Source organism: Podarcis erhardii (assembly GCF_964252035.2).
Source record: "Podarcis erhardii genome assembly, chromosome: 16".
NCBI lineage: Eukaryota > Metazoa > Chordata > Lepidosauria > Squamata > Lacertidae > Podarcis > Podarcis erhardii.
The window spans coordinates 37,061,995-37,085,126 of record NC_138514.1 but is presented as its reverse complement, the minus strand read 5'-3'; the positions used below and the strand labels follow the sequence as shown (position 1 = coordinate 37,085,126).

Sequence of the window (23,132 nt, the reverse complement as noted above, 5' to 3'; positions counted from 1 at the left end):
CACCTGTATGCAATTTTCCTCCCTGCTGGCCTTTTCTACTTTTGTTTGTCTCCCTTTCCATTGAAAGGTAGTTTGGTAAGCTCCTTGGGGCAGGGACCCAAAGGCTACTCTGCAGAAGCGCTGCCTACATGTGCTGCTGGCAGGGTAACACGAACAGCAGGCAGCATGAAAGTAGAGAAAGGTTGTTGCTAATGACTTTTGGGGGCTAAGAAATGATAATCAAATTGAGGATGAGTCTTCCCCACCCATCCACTTACTGACTTTCAGGCCAGGCCAGACCGATTACTGATCCCTGGGGGTTTTTCCTCCTTACCCTGAAGAATAACAGCTGGCCTCCCCACCACTACCACCATTTCCCCAGCCCTCACTTGTGGCACCCAGAGCTCTCCGTCCCATTTCCACGGTAAAGCAACTCACCAGGGCTCTCAGCTGGGACCCGGATTGATCCGTCAGGGGAAGGGGAAAGATCCGGACAGTGTCGCTTTTGGATGCTGAAAGTAGGCGGCCTTTTGCCCCTTCCAAGAGAAGCGGCCCCACTTCCCATGATGCCAGCAATAGCTTTGGCACGTGACATGGAGGCTCCCACCCCTGCCCCACCCGCTGCCCCCTCCCTCCCTCCCCAACGCCCGCACAGCCGTGTGCAAACAAGTCATCTCTCTCTTGTGCCAGCATGATGGAAAGGGGAGGCCCAGGCCAGATGCCAAGAGGTGAATAAAGCCTTACACTCCAGCACGTGGCGCGAGCACACACATCAACCCAGAGGCAGACGGGAGATAGAAGGGGGTCCTCCGGTGCGCTGGGGTACAGTACCTGGGGGAGTGCAGCCGTGGTGGTCGCAGGCTCCGGCTAACCCAGCAAAGGAGAGAGAGGAGAGAAAAAGAGAGACAGGGAGAGAGAGGTAAGCTGTAAAGTCAAGGGACCAGCAGCGGAGAGGAGAAGGGTATTTCACCTACAAGAAGCAACAAGGAAAGACAGAGGCAGCAGAACCCTCAGCAAGTCTTCTGTGGCCTCCAGCAGTGGCAGGGACCAGCCAAGCTCACTTTGCCCAAGACCCACCCAACAGTCTTGGAGATCAGCAAGGCAGGACCACTGAAACCTGAGCATCATGACACTCTAGGTGGAGCTGTGTTGGACCAGGACCTGGTAGAGAACAGAGTTCAAATCCCCCACTCGATGACCTTGGGGGTCGGTCACCGCCTCTCAGCCTAACCTACCTCATAGGGTTGTTGTGGGGATTGAAGAAGGAGAGGAAGAATGTCATATGACACCTTGAACTCCTTGGATAAAAAGGTGAGATATAAATGCAAATCAATAAATATTGGTCTGGACTGGGGGGGGGGAATCTCGACCAATGGCTAGATGGCCAATGCTGGTGTCTGTAATGCCAATGCAACATTTAAAGCCAAGCAGGCAAAGTTATTACAAATATTTTTTACATTTCTATACCACCCTTCATTCGAGGATCACAGGGTGGTTTACCATATAAAAACACAGAATACATATCCTGTAGTAAAAACCAAAACAATATTCCCCCCACCACATAAACTTTTTAAAAGACCATAGATTGTTTAATTAGCCAAAGGCCTGGGAAAAGACGGATGCTTTTGTCTAGCACCCAAAAATGTGCAAGGAAGGCAGTTAGTTGTTCAGTTTAGGGTTTGGGGGCTAGTGGCCACAATCCCAAAGCCAGCCAGGTTCTGCCCCTCATTCTCCAGGGAGTGGAGTTTTTGAAATCAAAAGCTGGCAGCCCTAAGAGGCAGCTGCCGCCAGGAGATGGCTTCCCCCAGGTGGGCCAAGACTGCAAGAGTACAAGCAGAGATGGACCCTGCTACCTTAGCTGCTCATTGGAGCTTCTGTAAGCCACCTGACCAAGCCAGGGTCTGGCTTAGGAGAATATACACCCAGTTCTGGCCCTGTACTTCAAACCTCCTCCTGTCAGCCCAGAGGCCAGACTTTAGAGTGCTGAGAATCAGGCACCGTTTACCCAGGTGAGGTTCATGCTGCATGGGGCAAAGGTACAACACTCTGATCACAAAAACCCTCTGAACACAAACATGAAAGCCTTTGAATGCCAAAATCATGTGCTCTGTTATGTTAGTAACACAGTGGCCTACATTTTCATACAAATCTACGTCAGTCAAGGTAGGTGTGTCCCAACATAAGTTAAGGAGGACACTTCAGACAGAACAGGAAAAAACTTTTCCCCAGAGAGAAATCTGGGAGGTGCCTACAGATCTGTGCACCCAGAGGTGGGAAGATCTCAGAAGGATCTGTGGTAATTCAGCAAAGATTTCTGACTCCCAAAGGTTTAGCAATAGAAGCAACGAAATAATTCCCACCCCGCTTTCCCAATGCCACCCAAAATGATAGGGCTGAAAATAATATCAGGGTAGCCTGGAAATGATTTTTGTTCAGAAGCGCTGTGAGTTGAGCTGAGCTGAGTTGTGGTGGTACTCAAAAACAAATTGCTAGGCTAGGAGCTCTTTTGCACCTGGCTCCAGTTGGTGGATCACAGAGTCCTAGTAAAAGAAGGAAGTGGATCCCGCAAGCCTGAATTCTGCGCACCCCTACCCCATGTGGGAACAGACACCTGTGTGGTGAGCCTCTTTGGTCGCCAGAGACTTTGCATAAATAAACACACATATTCACTGCACAACCACCACCACCAACCCCCCAGGTTTCTCCCTGCCCCAGAACACAGGCCCTCAGCAAAGGCACAACAGCAACAGCAATGCACACAGGCAAAGGGGGCCCTACATGCACCTCCAGCTCAAGACACACCTGCTGGATGGTTTCCTCTCCAGGACTCAGGGAAGGCGGAGACTTCTCTGCTGGCTTTGCTGTTTGGGGCTTCTCCTTGGAAGGAGTCTAGATGACAGAGGTCATAACTGTATTTAAGGAACCCAGTGATGCACACACACACACACACCCCTTATGAGTCACGTGGATGCAATGAAGCTCAGGCTAGATTGAAGACAGGCATAACAAGTGGGATTTTTGTAAATTGCTTAGAGGTTCTATTTACAAACAGGCGGTATATAAATTTTGTTAAACAAACAAAAAAAATAACGGAGTGGGGTCACTCTGGGCCCATCTTCACTGAACACATTTAATTCCAATGTTTATTCTAGGGTTAGATTTAGCAGGGGGTGTTGATGGTGGATGAGGCTGGTGGCCCATCTAGTCCAGCATCCTGTTCTCACAGTGGGAAACGGGCATTCCAGGTTTCAAGCGCTCTCGCCTCTTGTGGTTTCCAGCAATTGATATTAATGCCTTCAACTGTGGATGCAGAACACAGCCATGCTATGGCTTTTCCACTCCTGTCTCCTCAATGAATCTAAAAAGCACTCCAGCTTTAAAATGCTGGAAAGCTCCACTTTTCAACCCAAATTTTGCAACCTGAATACTGATATTTATACACTCTGATATAATCTGCTTAGATTTCCCCTGAGGGGAAGAAACTATTAAAGACCCTCCACAGACAGCTTACAAACCCTGCTCAGCTGTCCTCCAGTTTTTGAACTTCCACCCAGAATCACCTGCTCATGTTCAAGCTCATCTTTGCAACTCTAAGAGACAGAAATGGGTTTCATGTGTGCTTGAAATGAAGGTGAGGAGCCTCATGGCATGGTCAAAGTGGCACATGGGCTGTTAAGCACACCAATCAGAAGCTGCCCTAAGCACCAAAACAGCTGCCTGGTGGGGGTGACACAGGGTGGGGTAAAGAGAGAGCTCAACACTCTCCCCGAGAGAAAGAAGAGCCTCGCTGTGGCAGGACTAGCAGCACACTCCATGCATTGAGGACCCCCTCCAGACTCTGGGAGCCGAAGTTCACTGCCTGCCCTGCCCAGGTGAGGAACACAAAGGCACTCTGCACATGCTCAGATGCTGGCCTCGTGCACCCGCCAAGCTGCGGTGCTCATGCACTAGTACCTTATTCACAGTGGTGGCTTTCTGTACTGCCAGCTTCGCTGGAGCCGCAGGAGGCCCCTTTGGCGCCTGACTCCCCTTTGTGTCCGTGGCCTTCCCTTCCGCAAGAGGCGGGGTCTTTGTCTTCTCTGGGGGCTTCTTCTCCTCTTCTTTCTTCTCTGGCAGCTTGGCACGGGGCCGATGCTCTCTGGTCCTGCCTCTCGACATCAGGCTCTTGAGCCCCACCGAGAGGTCATCCTTGGGGGCTGCCTCCTTGGGCTCAGACTTCAAGGAAGAGGGGGGTCGAGGGGATGGAGAGAGCACCCTTGCAGGTGGGGGCTGGACCTTTGCAGGAGGCTTCTCCTCCTTCTTGCTTGGCTCCGTGGACTTGACATCTCGTCCCGGCTCCTTGGAGCCCCCAGAATCCTCCCCTGGAAGCACTTTCCGCACCACCTTCCGCACCACCCTCACCACTCTCTTGCGGGAGAGGCCCTGGGCATCGTCAGCAGGTGGCTCAGGCTGAGTCGATGAGCCAGCGCCTTGGGAGCCCTCCAGGCCATTCATGGCTTGGTCGGGAGGGCAGGAATGCTGGGTGTCCCCGTTGAGCAGCGGCTCTGGGCTCTTCACCTTCCCAGGGGGCTCCGGGCTCTTCACCTTCCCAGGGGGCTCTGGGCTCTTCACCCTCCCAGGGGGCTCTGGGCTCTTCACCTTCCCAGGGGGCTCTGGGCTCTTCACCCTCCCAGGGCGTTCTGGGGGCTCTGGGCTGCGTGGGTTCCGGGGGTCCTCCTTTCCTGCACTCTGGACATCCAACTATAGTTGCAGATACATTAAGATGTTGTGAGGAGAGCAGGCCCCCAAACAATGCCAAGGTAAGGCAGCAGCGACCAGCCAGGCGCTGTGCTGGAGGGACCAAGTTCAGCCCTTCCACTCCTCCTCCCCACTCAAGGGTTTGCATTCACACAACAAGGAAGAAGCTGCCTTCCCCAGATTTCCCAAGCAGAGAATCCAATGGGATCCCTGGTTCCTTCCCAACAGCAGGGACAGCCCTGCCCATCCAGAGGGTTAGTTTGGCTTCTGACATGCAAAAAGGCCAGGAAAAGTTTGTGTGACTGGGGAGTGGAGTGGGCAGAAGAGAGTGCTAATCACAACGAACAGCTGCAAATGAGCAACTGGCTGAGCTGGAGGAAGAGGGCACAGGTGGGGTTCTGGAAGCGAAACGAACATGCCGCCAAAAGGAACGGAAGAGGAGTCTACTGCAAACGGATTTATACACAGCATAGTGGCTGCAACCCAACTCATCCTCTTTGCTTGTGTTAGCATCGCCTCCGGTATACAGAGGGCCCACTTATGTCCAAGCCACACGGGCATTAAGAAAAACCCTGACTAATTATACACAAAATTATATGGGAAAAAATGGATGGACAGTACTTATGGAAGAGTCAAGCCCCTTTCTATGCTAGCTCTCCAAGTCTTTTTGCTCCAACCTCAGAGGTTTGGGGGAAGGCAGCAGGGTTAGGCCCACCAAGGATAAAAGCTTGAGCTTCTGTAGCTCAGTGGTGGAGCATCTGCTTTGCATGCAGAAGGTCCCAGGTTCAATCCCCAGTGGCATCTCTAGGCATCTAGAAGAGTTCTCTGCCTGAAACCCTGGAGAACTGCGGTCAGTCAGCATAGACCAACCTTCTTCTACCTTGGGTCACCGAGGTTGTTGCTGGACTAGCTTCCTATGTTCTAGAGCAAGGTTTCCCAAACTTTGGTCTCCAGTTGGTTTTGGACTACAATCCCCATCATCCCTGACCACTGCCGTTGCTAGCTAAGGATGATGGGAGTTGTGGTCCAAAAACAGCTGGCAACCCAAGTTTGGGAAACCCTGTTCTAGAGGAAAGGTTACTTCCAAAGGGCATTCCCAGGAATGAGAAAATAACTGATTCCCCCCTCCCACATCCCTGCAGAGCCCTCTGCCCACAAGTCCTTTTCGTAAAGCATCCATCCATGCAGCTAAGACTTTGCAGACTCATCTCAACCCACAGTGTAGCGGCAGCACAGACCAAAGCTCTGCAGTGAGACTGGATGGAAACAAAAATACAAGGAATCAGCTTCCCAGGATAAACTCACCTTGGGGGTTGGGGGGGAGGGGAAACCCTACCCTTCAGGCCCCAGCCTAAAAAGAGAAGTGGATCAGGAAAAGGGTGGCATTTTTTAAAAAAAAGCAGCGGGGAAGACGCCAGTCAAGGCTATTCCCCTCCGGATGCCCTTCCTTAAAGAGATTTCTTTCAAGCCAAAAAGCAGCCACTGCATCAATTCTGTACTCTCCTGAACAGTGCAGGTCTTGTCGTTCTTGGACGAGCTTCTGGCCTCTGCCAAGGGGGCGAAGGCAACACTCAGCAGCCCCAAGATGAGAAAGGAGAGCTGCAGCAGCAGAAGGGGAAGGCTGCCAGGGTACAGGATGAAGAGAAAGAGGGAGAGGGAAGACACCAGTAGGGAAAGCCGAGCAGCTGGCTCCTTGCTTTAGAACAAAGGAGGAAAGCAGGGCAGCTGAGCAAGGGGAAGCTTCTGGGTCTGTCTTCAGGAGCAGCTAAAGGAAGAGGAGGCAGCAAGCAGCATAGCTAATGGCTGCTGGGCACCAGACCTAGGATGGATGGCCCAAGGCCAGGAGAAGCTTCAACCGCTACGGCAAAAGGCTTGCTGGGGAGAGTGGAAGCAGGGGTGCTGCCATCATTAAAAAGTTCCAGCTCGCCTTCTGAGCCATGGCTCGGCAAGAAAGGTGCCACTTTTGAACACTGAAATGAGAAGAGGTTATTGACCAGGGTAAGGAGGCTATGAGCAGGACTCCGCAAAATTCTACACCAATGGTAACCCAAATTCTGCAAAGCTAAGTGCCACGACCTGTGTAAAACATGCAAGTTAAGCAAATGTGCATGGTTTGCTTTATTTATGCGCAATTTAATTCTGCATTTTTGCTGTTCTGAGTAATTAGTTCTGCTTCTGCTCCACGTCCTTAAATTGGAGCATCAACGGGGGGGGGGGGTAGGAATTGGACACTTAATTGAGTTCACAAGTCCCATCCTCACTCCCTTAATTTTAGGCAAACTGTTCCTTCCTGTTAGCCTTTTATAGATGGCAGCTAAGGGGGCCATCACAAAAGGGTTTGCTCTCTCCCCCACACCAAACACTCTGTAATTTAAGTTCTGTACCTTGAATATATTAAAACAAAAAACAACAATGCCAATGTTCTTAACAAGCAGAACAGGAGCATATTAGGAATGTATGAAGCTGCCATGTCAAATCATTGCTCCATCTAGCTCAGTATCGCATACACTGACTGGCAGCAGATCTCTTTGATTTGATTTGAGTTTTTACTGAAATGAGGCTGCATTTTAATGTTGTATTTTAATCTTGTTTTTAAGTTGTATTTTAATCAATTGTTTTTATACTTGGTGTTAGCTGCCCTGAGTCCGGTCTTGGCTGGGGTGGGCGGGTATAAACAACATTTATTATTATTATTATTATTATTATTATTATTATTATTATTATTTAGAATTTTCAGGCAGCCGACGCTCCTACCTGAAGGTGCCAGGGATTGAACTTGGGACCTTCCGTGTGCAAGGCAGTTGCTCTACCACTGAGCTGTGACATTTCTGTGGCTCTTCATATATTCAGAGCCCTGAATATAGATCAAAACAGATAAGCTCCTGAAACCATTTCCAATGGTTTGAACTGGGGGGCTCACAAAAATTTTAGAGGTCTAGACGAGAGAGGGTCTGAGATACTTCTGCCCACCCACTCACATTTCTCCTAGCTATTCAAGGCCAAATGTGGATGGCACATATGTCAGGGATTCTTTAGCTGTGATTCCTACATTGCAGGGGGTTGGACTAGATGACCCTTGGGATCCCTTCCAGTTCTACAATTCTATGACTCTGTTATTCTGTTCCTCCCTACCAGTTATCCTGGGCTGAGACATACCTGCTAAGATACGAGCAGGCTGAAAAGCAACCAAAAGGTTCATCCTAGGGCCAGGAAAAATTAAGTTCAAATCTCTAATTCAGCCACAAAGCTCACAGGGTGGTTGTTGCGAGCACAAAATGTGTGAATGGGGGAGAGCCATATACTACCCTGGCTTCCTTGTTAGGAAAAGCAGGATGCAAATGAAACACAAACTAATGAACTTCACCAGTAGCAGAGTGTTTAAACAGGGGTTTCTCTCGGCAGAGGTACCGTACTCAGCCACAAACAGAATAGCAGAGATGCTCTGGGCACCAAATAATCACAGTTGTGTAAAACTGAGGCCCAACCAAAATGAGCATTGAGGGAGCTGTTAAATTAATAACACAAATCAGGAGAAACCCAGCCACCACTAAAAGAAGAGCTGCGGTGATTGCGGGGGGGGGGGGCAGCTCAAGGAATAAAAAGACTGGAAAAAGCTAGAGGTGGGAGAGAAGCCTAAAGGGCCTGAGACCATCTACAAGCCTGTCCCAGAGGGGTAGGTTTCCAGCCCTGATGGCTCCTTCTTTGTCCCTGCCACCATCCATTATCCTAGAACTAGGCCAGTTGTGCAGGGGGCACCTTCCCACAGCGATAGCTTTCAAGCCGCACCAAGTGATCAGCCTAACAAAGACCCAGCTTAAAACACAGGGGAGTGGTTCTCTGGGAACTGGCAGGTCCCACCACCCGAAGTGTATATGACTGGGCACAGGGGAGGCAGAGAGAGGTAGGGATGGTGGCTTTGGAAATGGGCTCCATTAGGGGTCTCTCGTCAGCATCAACAACAAGGCCAGGCAGGAACCTGGAGGAGTCACTTGCTTTCTACATCCTGTGGGCTCAGAGGAAGTGTCGTTCTGCCCCATGGCTAGCACTACGGCTTTGAGGTTTTTCCTGCCATCGAGCAGTATACAAGTTTTATGAAATAAAAATAAATAAGACTGAAATTCTGCTGATCTTCATAGTGCTCATCAGACCCAGGACTCACCTTTTACCCTCCACATGCCACATGGGCACGGTTTTTCACCATGCATGTGCATGTTTCTCTTTCTCTGCAACTCTCTCCTACCCCACCACCCCACCCAAAAAATCCCTGTGCCCACAGGAGAAAATAGAAGAAACTAATGGCAACAGTGTTGGCGCAACCCGCTTTGCTTCCCAACTAAGAATGGAAGAATCTGTCAGCTTTGGTTTCTCTTTCTCGCAATCTTAAATTCAATTCACCACTTTTCCGTAACAGTTTGCAAGGTGCTTTTTTATTTTTAAAGGTCTTCGTGAAAATTCATTAGCGTTTCAGTGTAAACATCTCTCAATATACACATGTTTATATTTAATTTTGCCTAATACAAACATTTTTGCAAAGGCCCCTAACAAAATGCATTTGGTAAGTGGTGTTTGTTTTTTGTTGTTGTTGTTGTTGTTGTTGTTGTTGTTGTTGTTAATATTTTTGGGGGGGGCTGTTGCTGCTATATTAATTTTTGTATCTGTGTTTTGATTATATGGAAATTGTTCAGTTCAATTGTGTATTTTTGATGTTCTATTTATTGTTGGTGACTACTTTGGTAATGTTGTAATTATATATTTTTTCATGTTGTAAGCTGCCTTCAGCCTGGTTTGAAAGGCAGCATACAAATAAAATGATGTCCTTCTGTATGTAATCTGTGCTCTCTCATAAGCATTTCTATACACATGCCTTGGCTGGAGAATTTCATTGCAAAATTCAGAGACATGCAAATTTCAAAGGATTGCTGCATTTCCACTCGTGGTAATGTTTCAGATGAGGCAAATTTAGTTAAGTTCACCTTTAAATGAGAACTGAATTGAATTCCTTCCTCCCCATCCCTAGTCCCAACAAAAAACGTGAAGATAATCTGCCAGCCCCCTCTCGCACTTACAGCTCTAGGATCCCACACAAAAACACGGTGGGCCCTACAACACACCATGGAGCCTGCACACAAGAGAAAGGAGGAGGGGCAAGACCCACGGCACACACAAACTTGTCCTGGCCTAGAAGTTAGCCCAAGCAAATACCCCCCCCTCCAGTGCTCAAACCCAGACGGACTTACAGCCCCATCCTCTCTCTCGTTTTTTTTCGCCGCTAAAGGTTTGTCTTCATCCTTCACCTGAGGAAGTCAAATACAGATAAGGAAATATTTCATTCACGCCAGGACAAACAGTTGAAACGTGTGCACACACACTTTTCCACTAGCACATTCCGGGCAGTCCTCATCACAAGTATGATGGTAGCTTTTCACAAGCACAGACGTGGTCAGGATGCTCCCAACGGACCTTGTGTTAAGCTGCTACTGGGCAGAAAGCCCATGCTGGAGAAAGGCTGTGTACAGATTCCCATCAACTCTGTATCCAGTAGACTCCCACCACTGGGTTGGGAAGCAGCAGACACCCACCACCTTACCCACAATTCATATCTCTTCTGTGGTTTCTTATGAATACAGTGGTGCCCCGCAAGACGAACGCCTCGCAAGACGGAAAACCCGCTAGACGAAAGGGTTTTCCGTTTTGGAGGCGCTTCGCAAAACGAATTTCCCTATGGGCTTGCGAGTTCCTGCGGGTTTTTTCCCCTTTCCCCCCCCCTTTTCCTAAGCCGCTAAGCCGCTTATCAGCTGATCCGCTAAAAGCCGCTAAACCGCTAATAGCGCTAATCCGCTAAGCTGTCAATGGGCTTGCTTCGCAAGACGAAAAAACCGCTAGACGAAGAGACTCGCGGAACGGATTAATTTCGTCTTGCGAGGCACCACTGTATGACATTTTGATGCAGGGGTCTTTTTCTCTTTTGCACCAGGAAATATCTACTAATATTTTCAATTACATTTTAATGGAGACTTTTACTAGTTTTATTGTGGTCTGCAGGTTGCATACTGCCTCGATATATCTTATGAAAGAGTGGTATATAAGTATTTCAATAAATAAATTCCGCCCCCTCAAAAATAAACAACACCCAACTTTTATCTGAATTGAGAAAAAGAGCAGCCTTGCTGTGTTCTAAGCCAGGAATGTGTACACTCAGCCCAAGTTGGTAAAAAGTCCATCTCCGCAGGACGTAGAAGATGACAAGACATCTTCCATTAGGATCAAAGCAGGAGCAATGGTGTGTAGGGTGCCCCAAGAGTGAGGAGGCAACAGCAACTGAGAACCACCAGGATCAAGAGAAACCTGGCACCACAACAATTACACACTTTTGCTATTTTCTCATCACCCACACCCTTACTCCCCAATCTAGCAACCTTGAAGCCCAGCGAACACAGAACAGCAAACTTGGAACAGAAACTCTGGCAGCAAGGCTGCAATGTGATACACTCCCACCAAACAGGTAGATAGGTTGGTAACACAACGACACAATGACGTATTACTCCAAACCTGGATTGTGAAGACATCACAGTAACCTGTCAGTCAAAAGTGCATTTTAACACCACTGTGTGCAGGGAGGTGCTGGTTCCATTGGCTCTCAAACCACACAAGCCATGCATTGGTGCAAGGGGAGGATGGGGCGGGAAGGAAGAAGGGGGGACACACATTGTTACTGCAAACCTGGGCTTCTTGGGGGCTCCTCATTCCTTGTGGGACTCAAGCACTTGAAAGCTTAAAATGCTCAGAAATAGAGCTATAAATTAGGTGTGGAGATATGAGTCAACAGATGGCAGGAACTATTATATTAAGAGCTCCACACTGAGGTCAAACCCATGTTTACAGTAACAGAACTCATGATCACACAGTACTTTCAATATATCAGCCTCTACCAACTGGTACCCTCCAGATGTTTTGGACTGCAACTCCCATCAGCCCCAGCCAGCACAATGTAGTCCAAAACATCTCAAGGGCACCGGGTTGGCAAAGGATCCAATATACAGTAGAGTTAGTAGCACACAAGTTATTTCACAGGCAGATTATTCCACACAGTTGCTATGCAAAGGGCTTGGAGGGAGTGGCTGCCAGTTTGTTCAGTCCATTTGGAGTCTCTGAGAAATGGCAAGGAGGAGAACAGATTCTCCCCAGGGACGTCTGCTCTTCACACAAGCCAAGAGGGGGCCTAGGACTGACCACTGGCATTCCTGCCACATTTCTAACATGACCTCTACTGCTCCAAAGCCAACTCCCTCCTATGCCAGGAACAAGCACAACCTGGTCCCCTTTTCAATGTGCTGCCGCGACTCATGTGCAAAGTGCCCAGTTTTAGGAGAGCAAGGGGGTGGGGAGGGAGAGAGAGGAGGCAGGGAAGGCCAAGATCCACAATAGCAAAGAGACTTCCCTTCTGCTCCCAGAATGCAAATCGTGATGAAAAGGCCATGGCTGCCACGCTGGAGAACCTAAACCCCTGACTGGGAGAGAAAAAGGTGGTAGAGGTTAAGAGTCTGAAGAATGGGGGGGGGGAGCCCTCTGGGTCCCAGGCAAGACGGACCGAGGAACCACAACAAGGGGAAACCTGGGGCAAAGGATTCCTAAGTAATCATGCCTCCAAATTCCCATTCTCTTAACCTCGGGTGTGGAAAATGAAATGCTACTCACCCTCAATAATTTTTCAGGTAATTCCACCCCACCCAAAATAAGCATTTGCTTTACAAGCAGTGCAAGGCTGCAGCCTTGGGATAGTGACTTCCGCAGGCCCTTTTAAATGCAGTGACCTCCTACCTTCTTCCAGTGTAGAAAAACTTGATCTGACAACATTGCCTTAGCTCCTTGTGCCTTCCCTTCTGAACCAGCCTTTAATTAAGGCTCCCACACACACACACACCCTTCACCTGTCATTATTAACCCATCACCAGCATTGTCCCCAGCTATAATTTTAGATGTCACTTCTTAGGGACTTCTGAGTTAACTGAACAGCACTTGAAATGCATCAAGGTACAGGCTGTGTGGGTTATTCCTTTCTGCTTGTCTTAATTCTCCTTTTTGATTAAAGGAGAGGCAGCCTTCTTTGGCTAACCCAATCACATTTGCAAAAGGTTTGACAGCAGCTTGAGATTCACAGGCAGGTGCCTCTAAGAGCAACTGGCGCAACCAGAATCCTCCATGCAGGTGTTGCAGCCTTTGCAAGGGGGCACAGTGGTAGAAGGGAGAGCATATCAGCCTCTGTTAACAGGTGACCTTTGCGGATCCTGTAACTGTTTCATGAGCTGGAAGTCCAGGATCAAAATGGAAACAACTGGCTGAGCCCACACAATGTGACCTGGGTTCCTTTATTACAGACAGGGAAGCACAAACTTGTAAATGTAAGGAAGAGGCAACCTCAGCCTTCACACAAGCTGCCATGTCTCAGAAACCACCAAGGCTACAACTCCAGCAGCCTTGAACCTCCTTTTCCACTGAAGGGAGAAGGGATTTGCTACAGATCTAAAGCTGTCTTAGGGGAGCCAAGAGTGAGATCTTCTCACTGCAGTTGCCCCAAAGGCTTAGTAGACAGGTACCAAGGCTCCTAAGACATTTGTGTAACGGATGGATACAAATGGGGCACACTCACTCACTCTCTGGTTATAGAGCATCACTGGCGCCCATTGAAACTGACAGCAGGCAAGGCTTTTGACAGACACGAAAGGAAACCTGCTCTCACAATAGCACATACCTGATGGACTCATTGCCACAGAAGGCCAGGACAGTCACCAAGGGATAATATAATTTTATAAATGGAATTATCAACATGGGTAGGGCACACATCCCCTCCTCTGAGGCCAGTGTGGAGACAGAGGCTACTATGGTGGGTGGGGCTTGCAATCTAGTAAAAAATGATGATATTCAGACTAGTCACTTTTATTGTTCACAATCAAATGCAATTAAATAACTAACCCTGGGCAGACCAAGCACTGAGCTGGATATCAGTCAAACAAGCCAGTCTGTTCCCAAGTCAAGTTATTAGATGAGAATTGCTGGAACAGCCTCTCCTCTATTTCATTGGGAGGATGCATGGCTTGGCTTCTCCATCCATCAGTGGGGCAGCTTGGGCTATGGAGGAATCCCTGTGCCAAAGCTCATTTTATGGACTTCTCTCTCCACTACCTTGCAAACGTACTGGGCGGCCTGACTCGAACTAATGGATTTTGGCACAGTGAGCAGGACAAGGCCCCCAGGAACAAAGGCCACCGCCACCAACTTAGCATGTACAAAGGCTCAGATCACACTGCAAGTAAAGAAGCCATTCCCTCTCCACAGGAGAGTGAGAACTACAGAAAAGCAACAAGGAAACCAGCTCCTGGCATATCACCCCCAGCTCCTGAAGCCCAGGGACAGGGAGGGGGAGTGCTTACTTTGACATATAATATAAGAAGAGTTTAAGGGAGCTGGGGATGTTTGGCCTGGAAAAGAGGAGAGTGAGAGCAGATAGGATAGCCATCTTCAAATATCAAAAAAGGCTGTCACATGGACGATGAAGAAAGCTTGTTTCCTCCTGCTCCTTCAAATATCAAAAGGGCTGTCACATGGACGATGAAGAAAGCTTGTTTCCTCCTGCTCCAGGAGGAAACTTGAATCCATTGGTTCGTAGGACACGAACCAATGGATTCAAGTTAGGAATAACTTTCTGACGGTAAGAGCTGAATGAACTTTATTACGGTCTCAGACCAGGGTTAAAAAGCGGTAAGAGCTGTTCTACGGACCTCCTCAGAAGGGGACTGATTCTCCTTCCTTGGAGGTTTTTCAGTGGAGTTTAGATGGGCATCTGTCATGGATGCTTTAGTTGAGATTCCTGCATTGCAGGACTAGATGATCCTCAAGGTCCCTTCCAGATTCTAAAAACCTGCTGGATCAGCTTAGTGGCCCATGTACTGGAGCATCCTGCTCTCAAAGTGGCCAGTCAGGTGCCCCAAAGGGAAGCCTGCAAGGAGGACCTGAGCACAACAGCAACTCTCCCTTCCTGTGGTTTCCAGCAAGTGGCATTCAAAGGTCAGCTGCCTCTGACAGTGGAGAGAAAACACAGCCATCAGGGTTGGGACCCCATGATAGTCTTATCCTCCACTAACGTGTCTTTTAAAACCATCCAAGTTGGCGGCCATCACTGTATCTTGCGGGAGAGAATTCCATAGTTTAACTAAGCACAGGGTGAGGAAGCCCTTTCTTTTGTCTATCCTGAGTCCTCCAACATTCAGTTTCCTTGGATGTCCCCAGGTTCTACTGTTATGAGAGAGAGAGAGAAAATGTTCCCTATCCACATTCTCCATACCGTGCATAATTTCATACACTTTGATCAAGTTGCCTCTTATTTGCTTTTTCTCACCTACTGCATGCTGTCATTTGCACCTCACTTCCAGACAGAGAGAGCCCTTTGCTCAGCAGTTATTCTGAGATGCTGACTCTGTGTCAGGTGCCTGCAGCTGGCTGGCTGGTTGGCTGAATAACCCAGCCTTTGCTTAAATGGCCTCGATGACAAGTCAGGCACTGGCTTACCTCGCCCCTAACATTTGGCATTGAACACAACCTATCCAAGGGGTTAATGGAAAGATGGGAGCAAAGCTTTCCATAAGCCCTCAAATAAGGTAAAGCACTGAATCTCCCACATTCTGACTTCATCAGACTCTCTGCCCAGCCATTTTCAACTTTTTCTCAGTAACTCATAAGGGCAAGAAACCTACCTAAAAAAAAACAATTAAAAAGGAAGCTGCAATTCTCAAGGCTACAGAACTCCACACTGAGGGATCATAGGGCATGACTGTGGAAGGGCAGCATGCGCACAGCTCTGTCTATCACTACGAACAGCAGCTCAAGGAACACTAATCACTCTCCAGGAAAGGCACCACAACACTCACATTGAGACGTAACTGCCTCATCCAGTCTACACTCAGTCTCATCTTCCACTCAAGAGGAGCCAGAGGCTGAGCCCTAATAAGCACAACAGACCCGCTAGGGAAGTACCCAAACGGTCACTCCAGGCCTTTGCAAGAGTCGAGTCCCACCGGGGCGGGGAGGGATGGGAACGAGAAACGAAATCAGTTTAGAGGCTTTACCAAAAGTTATAAGCGAGTTGAGGTTAGACTCTCCCAGGCTGGTTAGCTTTCCCACCACTACCGGTAAATCACACTCCCCACACACCATATAGAGCAATGGAACTGGCCATAAGGGAAACCTGGGGGGGGGGCCTCACACCTCCAGACTTGCCACACTGAATACTTGCTAGGGATTTTTTTAGAGGGACAAAGTGAGAGAGTGGCAGAAACCAAGTCACTCTCCAGTACAGTATCAATGACTGGGAAACCTCAGCAGAGCAGGTCTCCAGGCCCCTGCTCAGAAACAACTATAAATAGGGTAACAATGGAGGCCTGCTTTGTAGATTTGGAAGAGCCAAAGTAAAGCCCACCCAACCCCTCCCTTAAAAACACCAGCCCCCTCTCTTCCAAATTTCCATCACCATAAAGCAAGGCACATAATGAGGAAGAGGAGGGTTGCCACCTTACCGAAAATTGGGGGAGGCTGGAGGCCCAGCGAGAGAGGCAGCAGCAGTGCGGGCGCCCTGGCAGGGCTTCCGTTGGAAAAGACTGAGCGAAACGCGATAGGTAAGCCAAGTGTCACTTCCCAAGCGCAACGGCCAGAGGCAGAGGGACAGCTGAGCTGATACTGTCTGCCTAAAAATAGCCAAGAATGCGAGGCAGGCCTGGGAGAAAGGGGGGCAGTGGTGGTGGTGGTAGAAGCTGGCTTGCTGGTGTCCAGCTGCCCCCTGGTCTCTCTGCCTTGAACAAGCAGGGCTTTTACAGTCTCTCATGGGCGAAGCCACATTTGGCAAGGGAGGGGGGGAGGAAGGAGAGAGGAGAAGCAGCCTCATCCTCTACCGGGGAGAGGAAGTGATGTGGGTGTCTGGCACATGAACCGTTAGTGCTCCTGCACAGCAGGAAACCAGCGCTCAGAAGGTCTCCTCCTCATCTGGTGGGGGTGCTGTGTGCGAGGCCAAAGAGAACTGCACAAACTTCAGGTGGAGAAGAACCACAACTAGCCAAGCAACCTCCACCAGAAAGACAAAAGGAGAGTTGGTTAATAACCAGAGACAGCCACCGTAGGTACATTACTTGCACTGTGCTTGCCACTAGGAGAGGGCGTGTCGGTCTGTTCCCGTACTCTGTCAGTTTCAAAAGTGTTCATTTTGCAAGCCTGTTCTATGGTATTTTCACAATAATCTTAGCATAACAAAGAAAAATCCACATGGAAATTCACGTTTTCTCACAAAACCCAAGCTTCAAAACCTACTTTCTTTCAAAGTAAGAACATAAGCACAGCTCTCCTGGATGAGGCCAGTGGGCTATCAAGAAGTTTAGCATGCTGTTCTCACAGTGGTCAACCATATGCCACAATGGGAAGTCCACAAACAGGACCCAAGCTCAACAGCCCCATCGCCACATGTATTCTGGTATTTGTGGGGCATACTGCCTCTGACAGTGGAGGGAGACCACAGCCATCATGGTCCGTAGGCACTGATAGCATCATCCTCTGCTACTATTTGTCTAACCCTCTTTTAAAGCTATCTAGGTTGGTGGCCACCACTGCCTCCTGACAGAGCTAGTTCCAAACTTTATGTGTTGCATGAAGAAGTACTTTATTTTAACTGTCTTGAATCTTCCAACATCCAGCTTCATTGGATGTTCACAAAGCATAGTGTTACGAAAGCAGCAGAAAATATTTTCTCTATCCACTTTCTCTACACCATTATATCATAGCTGAAAACTCCATCACAAAATTCAGAAAATTGAGAAATCTGAATGATAGTCAAGTTTTGATTGGTACATTCAGTTCATAGCACGCACGCGCGCGCGCACACACACACGTTATTCACATATCCATACTTTTCAGAGTTTATTTCTGAATTAAATGTTTAGGAATGAAATCCCTCCTCCTGCACTGCTTAGCTACCCCAATATTATAGTATTCCCTAAACTTTATGTGCATGGGGTTAAGCTTCCTTTCAGTGGGATGCAAACAGAGCCACACATAGCAAAGGGGGGGGGGAAATAGCCCTTGGTTTGCACCCTGCAGATTGAAGGAGAACCCAATAAATTCAGAGAGGGAACTACCATGCCACTTGCCTCTGGGCAATAATTAGGAGTACTCTTCCATTCAGCAACCCCAAAATAGTTGTATTCTTAATATTTCATATGCATGTGGTTATGTTTCCTTCCACCATGTGGGGGCTCTTGATCATGAGCATTTCTTTACATTCTACGTAGTTGTTGGGAAAAGACAGCCTTTCGTTTGCACCCTGTGGGTTGAAGAAGACCATAATATTCAGAGAGGCAACAATCACACCACTTGCCTCCAGACAGCAATTTCCAAGCCCTGCTTGAACCGTCAATGCATCAAGGAGGGAAGGAAAAAAGAGCCACGGAAGAGACTGCCAAAGATGTTTTAATCACACAACATTCAGCCTTGAAGCAAGGGGTTAGACTAGGTGACATGCTGGCTGAAACTTTTATAGAACAGTAGGTGCTGCTACAAAGCTACGCACGGCCATTTCCATGGCAACCAACACAGCAGAGCCAGAAATAGGAACAAAATCAAGGGATTCCTCCCACTTGACTGGGGAGGAGGGAAGGGGGGGGCGTGTTTTGAAAGATATGGCACACGCCAAAAAGGTGGACTCACAATGGTCTTCCCTATGGCACTCCCTGGGAGCATCAAAAGGCAATGTTGATGCATAAGTCTCATAGCCTGGATATGGCAGGGGGAAACAGAGGGGGAGAGCCTTGTGAGCTCCTACTTCCCACTCAAAGCAGGTTCTGTTGAGCAGACATACGAGCCAAGCTCAACAGCACCATCCTGTCATGGATGCTTTAGCAGAGATTCCTGCATTGCAGGAGGTAGGTCTAGAATACCCTAAGGGTCCCTTCCAGCTGTACAATTCTGTGATTAGGCTTAGATTGGTGCCGAAAAGAATTTCCTTTGGTGGGATTCAAGAACGTTAAGAAAAGTCCTGCCAGATCAGACCAGGGGTCCAGCTACTCCACCATCTTGCTTCCCATGGTGGCCACAAGCAGGACATGAGGGCCAGAAGGGTGATCCCCAGGGGATGATATTCAGAGGAATGCAGCCCCTGATCCTGAACATAGAAGCCAAGCATTATGGCTAGTAGCCACAGGTAAGTTTTGTCCTCCATGAACCTGACTTGGCGAGTGAGGATTTGTAGAAGGCAGCAACACTGGAGGATAAGGCTATCAATGGCTACTAGCCACAAAGTCTATGTTCTGCCTCCAGTGTAGGAGGCAGTAAATGCCTCTTAATATCAGCTGCTGGGAATCCCAAGAGAGAAGAGTTCCTGCTGCACTCATTTCCTGCTTGCCATTGGGGCATCTGGCTGGCCACTGGGAGAAAAGGATGTTGGAAGACATGGTCTGATCCAGCAGCCAGGCTCTTCTGATGTTCTTATAAATGAATGGGGGGAGGATCTGCTATATGTTCTTAAAGCCTTTCTTATATGAACTGTTGTTGTTGTTGTTGTTGTTGTTTAAAAAAAAGACAAAACAAATTCTCCTGGGGATATTAACCAGGCTAGTTAAATGGAACCTCCACTTTCAGGGGCAGTACACCTTTGAGTACAGGCAACCAAGGGGGGCTCTTTTGCCTTCACAGCTTGTTTCTGAGCTTCCCATGTGGGGCACCTGGTCAACTGCTGAACCAGAGGGACTTTTGGGTAGATCAGGAAGGTGTATCTTTTAACATTCTGAAATTTTCACTTCATTTGCTAGCACTCCCTCTCCCTCTCTTCTTTCAGACAATAACTAGACAGGCTTCCCCATATTGTGGCCACTGCCTGCCCCCCACCCACGCGTCTCTACAAGAGGCCTGCATAAAGTCACATTACTCTTGGCAGGGAGAACCCCTCCACTCCAAGAGCTCTGCGCGTGCTAACTGCTGACAGAACGTGCTATAAATAGGCCCTCAGAAATCGAGGAAGGATGCCAGGGCAGAGGGGCTGAGGGGGGCAGGAGGGAAAGAGAGAAGAAAGAGTCATTCAGCAGTTCAGCTTGCTGCTCTCATGTCTTCTCGAAGTCAAGCTAAAGCACCTTCCTCCCCACACCCCTGCTCCAGTTTCACTTCCACATCCAGAGAGGATGTGCTGCTCTGTGAACCTGCAGAAACAAAGTGCCTGGGAGATACGGCCACCCTTAAGTGCATAACAGCAGGCTAGGAAAGCTGCTAGAAAGCAAAGGGGCATACAGAAGCATTGCTTCACTGCCTGAGGGAAGCCCTACATTAAGGGGAAGGCGGCTGGCTAACTGATGGCAAATCAGGCTGCTGAAGTACCACCAAGGTCCTTGCACCCCCCCTTTCAAACACTGCTTTAGGAACCCTCCTCTTAGCTGTAATTCATGCATTTAGGGGGTTGGACTAGATGGATCCCTTCAAAGTCTACGATTCCTGCTTGTTTTTATTTATTAAATATGTATACTGCCCTTCATCTGAAGATCACAGTGCAGTTCACAACACAAAAATACAAAAACGAGAACACAAAATACATAATAAAAGCAAACCGATTACCATCACAACCACACCCACGGAATGTGGAGAAGTGGCTTAACAAATTCATCTCTCACTTACATGAGACCAGGAAAAAACTTGCTATATGCTGCTGCCACCTTGTGGAGACAGAAAGAGAAGAGGAATCTTAAACAGAAACATTTGAACAGGCAAAAGGAGTCTGGTACATCTTGTGGGTTAATGGTTCAAAAAAACAGTGTAGAAGCCATAAATGCAGCTTTCTGGGGAATCACAGGAAGTAGCAAGAGCAAAGAGTCATCCGTTCCTCACTGTACAACAGGGATAGCGGGTGCATCACACCCCAGGAGTTGCTGGAATCCAACTCCCATCAGCTTCAGCAGTCAGTATGGCCAGTTGTCTGGGATGATGAGAGTCATAGTCCAGCAACCTCTAGGAACATAAGAAGAGCCCTGCTGGATCAGGCCAGTGGCCCATTTCGTCCCATTTTCAAAATGGCCAACCAGAAGCCCAATGGGAAGTCTGCAAGCAGGGTCCAAGTGCAACAACAACTCTCCCGTCCTGATGTTTCCAGAAACTGGTGTTCAAAAGCATACATTCAGAATCATGGAGCCAGAGCATAGCTACCTTGGCTAGTAGCCGCTGAAGCCTCACTCTCAATGAAATTGTCTAAGCTTCTCTTAAAGACATCTGAGGAGCCACGTGTGTGCCCATTCTTCCTGTACAACCAAAAGGACCTGCCTATTCAATCCAATCACAGGCGACATTAATAAGCTCAAACAAGAACAAGCCTTTTGGCTGTGCACATAGCCTATTTGCTCCAGAAATCCTTTTGTTAACTACAGTTGCCTGTTTTGTCCAAACCAGGAAATGATGGTTAACAGTTTGGGAACAAGGCAAGATGCAAATCCATGGAGATACGATTGTCCAAACACAGTCAGTGAGCCTGCTTTTGCAGGTTGGCTCCTAGAAGTGGAGAAACAGGTTTTGGTCATGAATCCAGACGACTTCATTAACCCAGTGCGATGTAGCACGCAAGTGTGTTGCATGCAGAGGAGGAGCTCAGGATTCAAATCCCTGCTTAGCCATGAAGTTTACTTGGTAGACTTGAACAAGCTTCTCACTCAAAAACAATGGGAGAAACTATCATAGCTCAGTGGTATCTGCTCTGCATGCAGAAGGTCCCAGGCTCCAACCCCAGCGGCGTCTTCAGGCAGGGCTGGGAGAGATGACTCTTCTGAAAACCTGGAGAGCCACTGCCAGTCAGTGTAGACAATACTGAGCTAGGTTGACCAATGGCCTGACAGCATAAGACAACTTCCAAAGAGTTGTGATGGGGACGGAACAGGGTGGCCTGGATGTACCAACCTCTGCTACTGGGAGGAAGGGCAAGTTACAAGTATGGTTAAAGAAAGCCTCCTTTTAAATCCCCTCCAAGCACCACAAATAGGCCACAAGGGGATGCCAGGGGGAGAATGAAGAGGGGAAAAGAGGTGGGGGTACTTAAGTTGTGATGCTGAACTGCAGGGGAGCTCAGCTCCACTGAAAGCTGGCCACTCCAAGTTTTCATTGCCCCCAAGGAATCCAGCTCTGACGTAACCTATTTCTGACATTGCCCTTTTCTTGGCTTCCTGTGACCCTCCACTCCTTCCAGTTGAAACACATCTTGACATTGTCATCCTGAGCACAAGCACTTCCCAAGCCCTGTTCCCTGGAAAGGAGAAGGGGGGTTGCGGGGGCAGGGGAGAACTAATCATCAGATACTAAGAACATGTCTGGCTCCAGAGTGTCTCCCCAAAGCCAGCAGCCCAGGGACTCATCATCATAATCAAACTTTCCTGTTTGTCTCACATTCCAGCCTAAAATTGTTGATCTATAGAGGAAATGGTACACAGCAAGATCCAAGAAGAGGACAGCCCCCTGCTTCCTGCTCTCCTGCTGCGGATTCACTCCACAAACACAGGCTCTTTGAGGAGCCTCTGGGGAGTGGACTGGAGTCAGAGAAGAGGAGACAGATGCGCTCTGCTCCACCCAGGCCAAATGCCAAGGGCTGACACCACAGGGAGAAAGATATTCGGGAAAGGCAATCTTAGGCGTCATACATTCAAATACATTTAAAGCACATTTGAAGAACACACACAAACACACATAATCCTGGGAACTGTGGTTTACCCCTTGTGGAGCTACAATTCCCAGCACTCAAAAGATGGCCAGCAGGCTCCAGCCCTGGCACAAATGAACTTTCTCTCCACGCCAGGGAACCCAAGGGGTAAATTATGGGTAACCACAGACAGAGGTAGCAGCAACAATAAGAACAGGAATCTCAAAAGCCTGGCAGGCTGGTGTAAGATCAGTCTCCTTTGGCCTTTCTTTCCCAAACCTACGTGGGATCAGGCAGGACGACATGAGGGACAAAGCCTTCTTGGTAGTGGCTCCAAAATTATGGAACACCCTCCCAGTGGAGACCTGTTGGCCTCCTGATCTCTCCCCCTCTTCAGTGGGCCCCTCTGACTGGGAATAGGCAGCTAAAAAAAATCCCAGCCCACAGCCACCAAGAGTAGAAATATCCAAGAAAGAAATGTTTGAAAATTGAATAACTTCACTCAAGCAACCAGAAGTTGATGTGACCAGGAGATGCCCAAATCAAAAGTTTGGGGGCGGGAGTGAGGTTGCTTGGTGTGTCCCCCCCCCCCCAAGCCTGAAAGGTTTCTGGCAGAACCAGTACAAGCTCCTTGGACTGCAGGCCACAGCAGCTACTGTGCTGGATACATTAGCAATTTTTCTGCCAAAAAACCCTCCTCGTATCCTGCGAAGGAGAGGAGTAA

The 23,132-nt window shown here is 48.6% G+C and overlaps 1 protein-coding gene across 18 annotated transcripts in view; it reads right to left on the bottom strand.

The window, feature by feature from the left end:
- Positions 1-23,132, bottom strand: part of MYO18A (myosin XVIIIA) — a 148,339-nt gene that overhangs the window by 95,829 nt on the left and 29,378 nt on the right. For 2 of the 18 annotated variants that reach the window (XM_081844011.1, XM_081844021.1), the window contains exons 1-6: positions 16,284-16,541; positions 12,157-12,224; positions 9,954-10,012; positions 3,934-4,719; positions 2,782-2,868; positions 724-846 (exon numbers count right to left, since the gene is read on the bottom strand). The exons of 3 other annotated variants lie outside the window; for them this stretch is intronic. In XM_081844011.1, coding sequence (XP_081700137.1) covers positions 724-846; positions 2,782-2,868; positions 3,934-4,719; positions 9,954-10,012; positions 12,157-12,193 — 1,092 coding nt within the window. In that variant the 5' untranslated portion in view covers positions 12,194-12,224; positions 16,284-16,541. Of the gene's footprint in view, positions 1-417; positions 568-723; positions 847-2,781; positions 2,869-3,933; positions 4,720-9,953; positions 10,013-12,156; positions 12,225-16,283; positions 16,543-23,132 lie in introns of those variants that run through there. 13 more of the 18 variants (XM_081844027.1, XM_081844028.1, XM_081844023.1 and 10 more) reach the window with 12 other exon arrangements.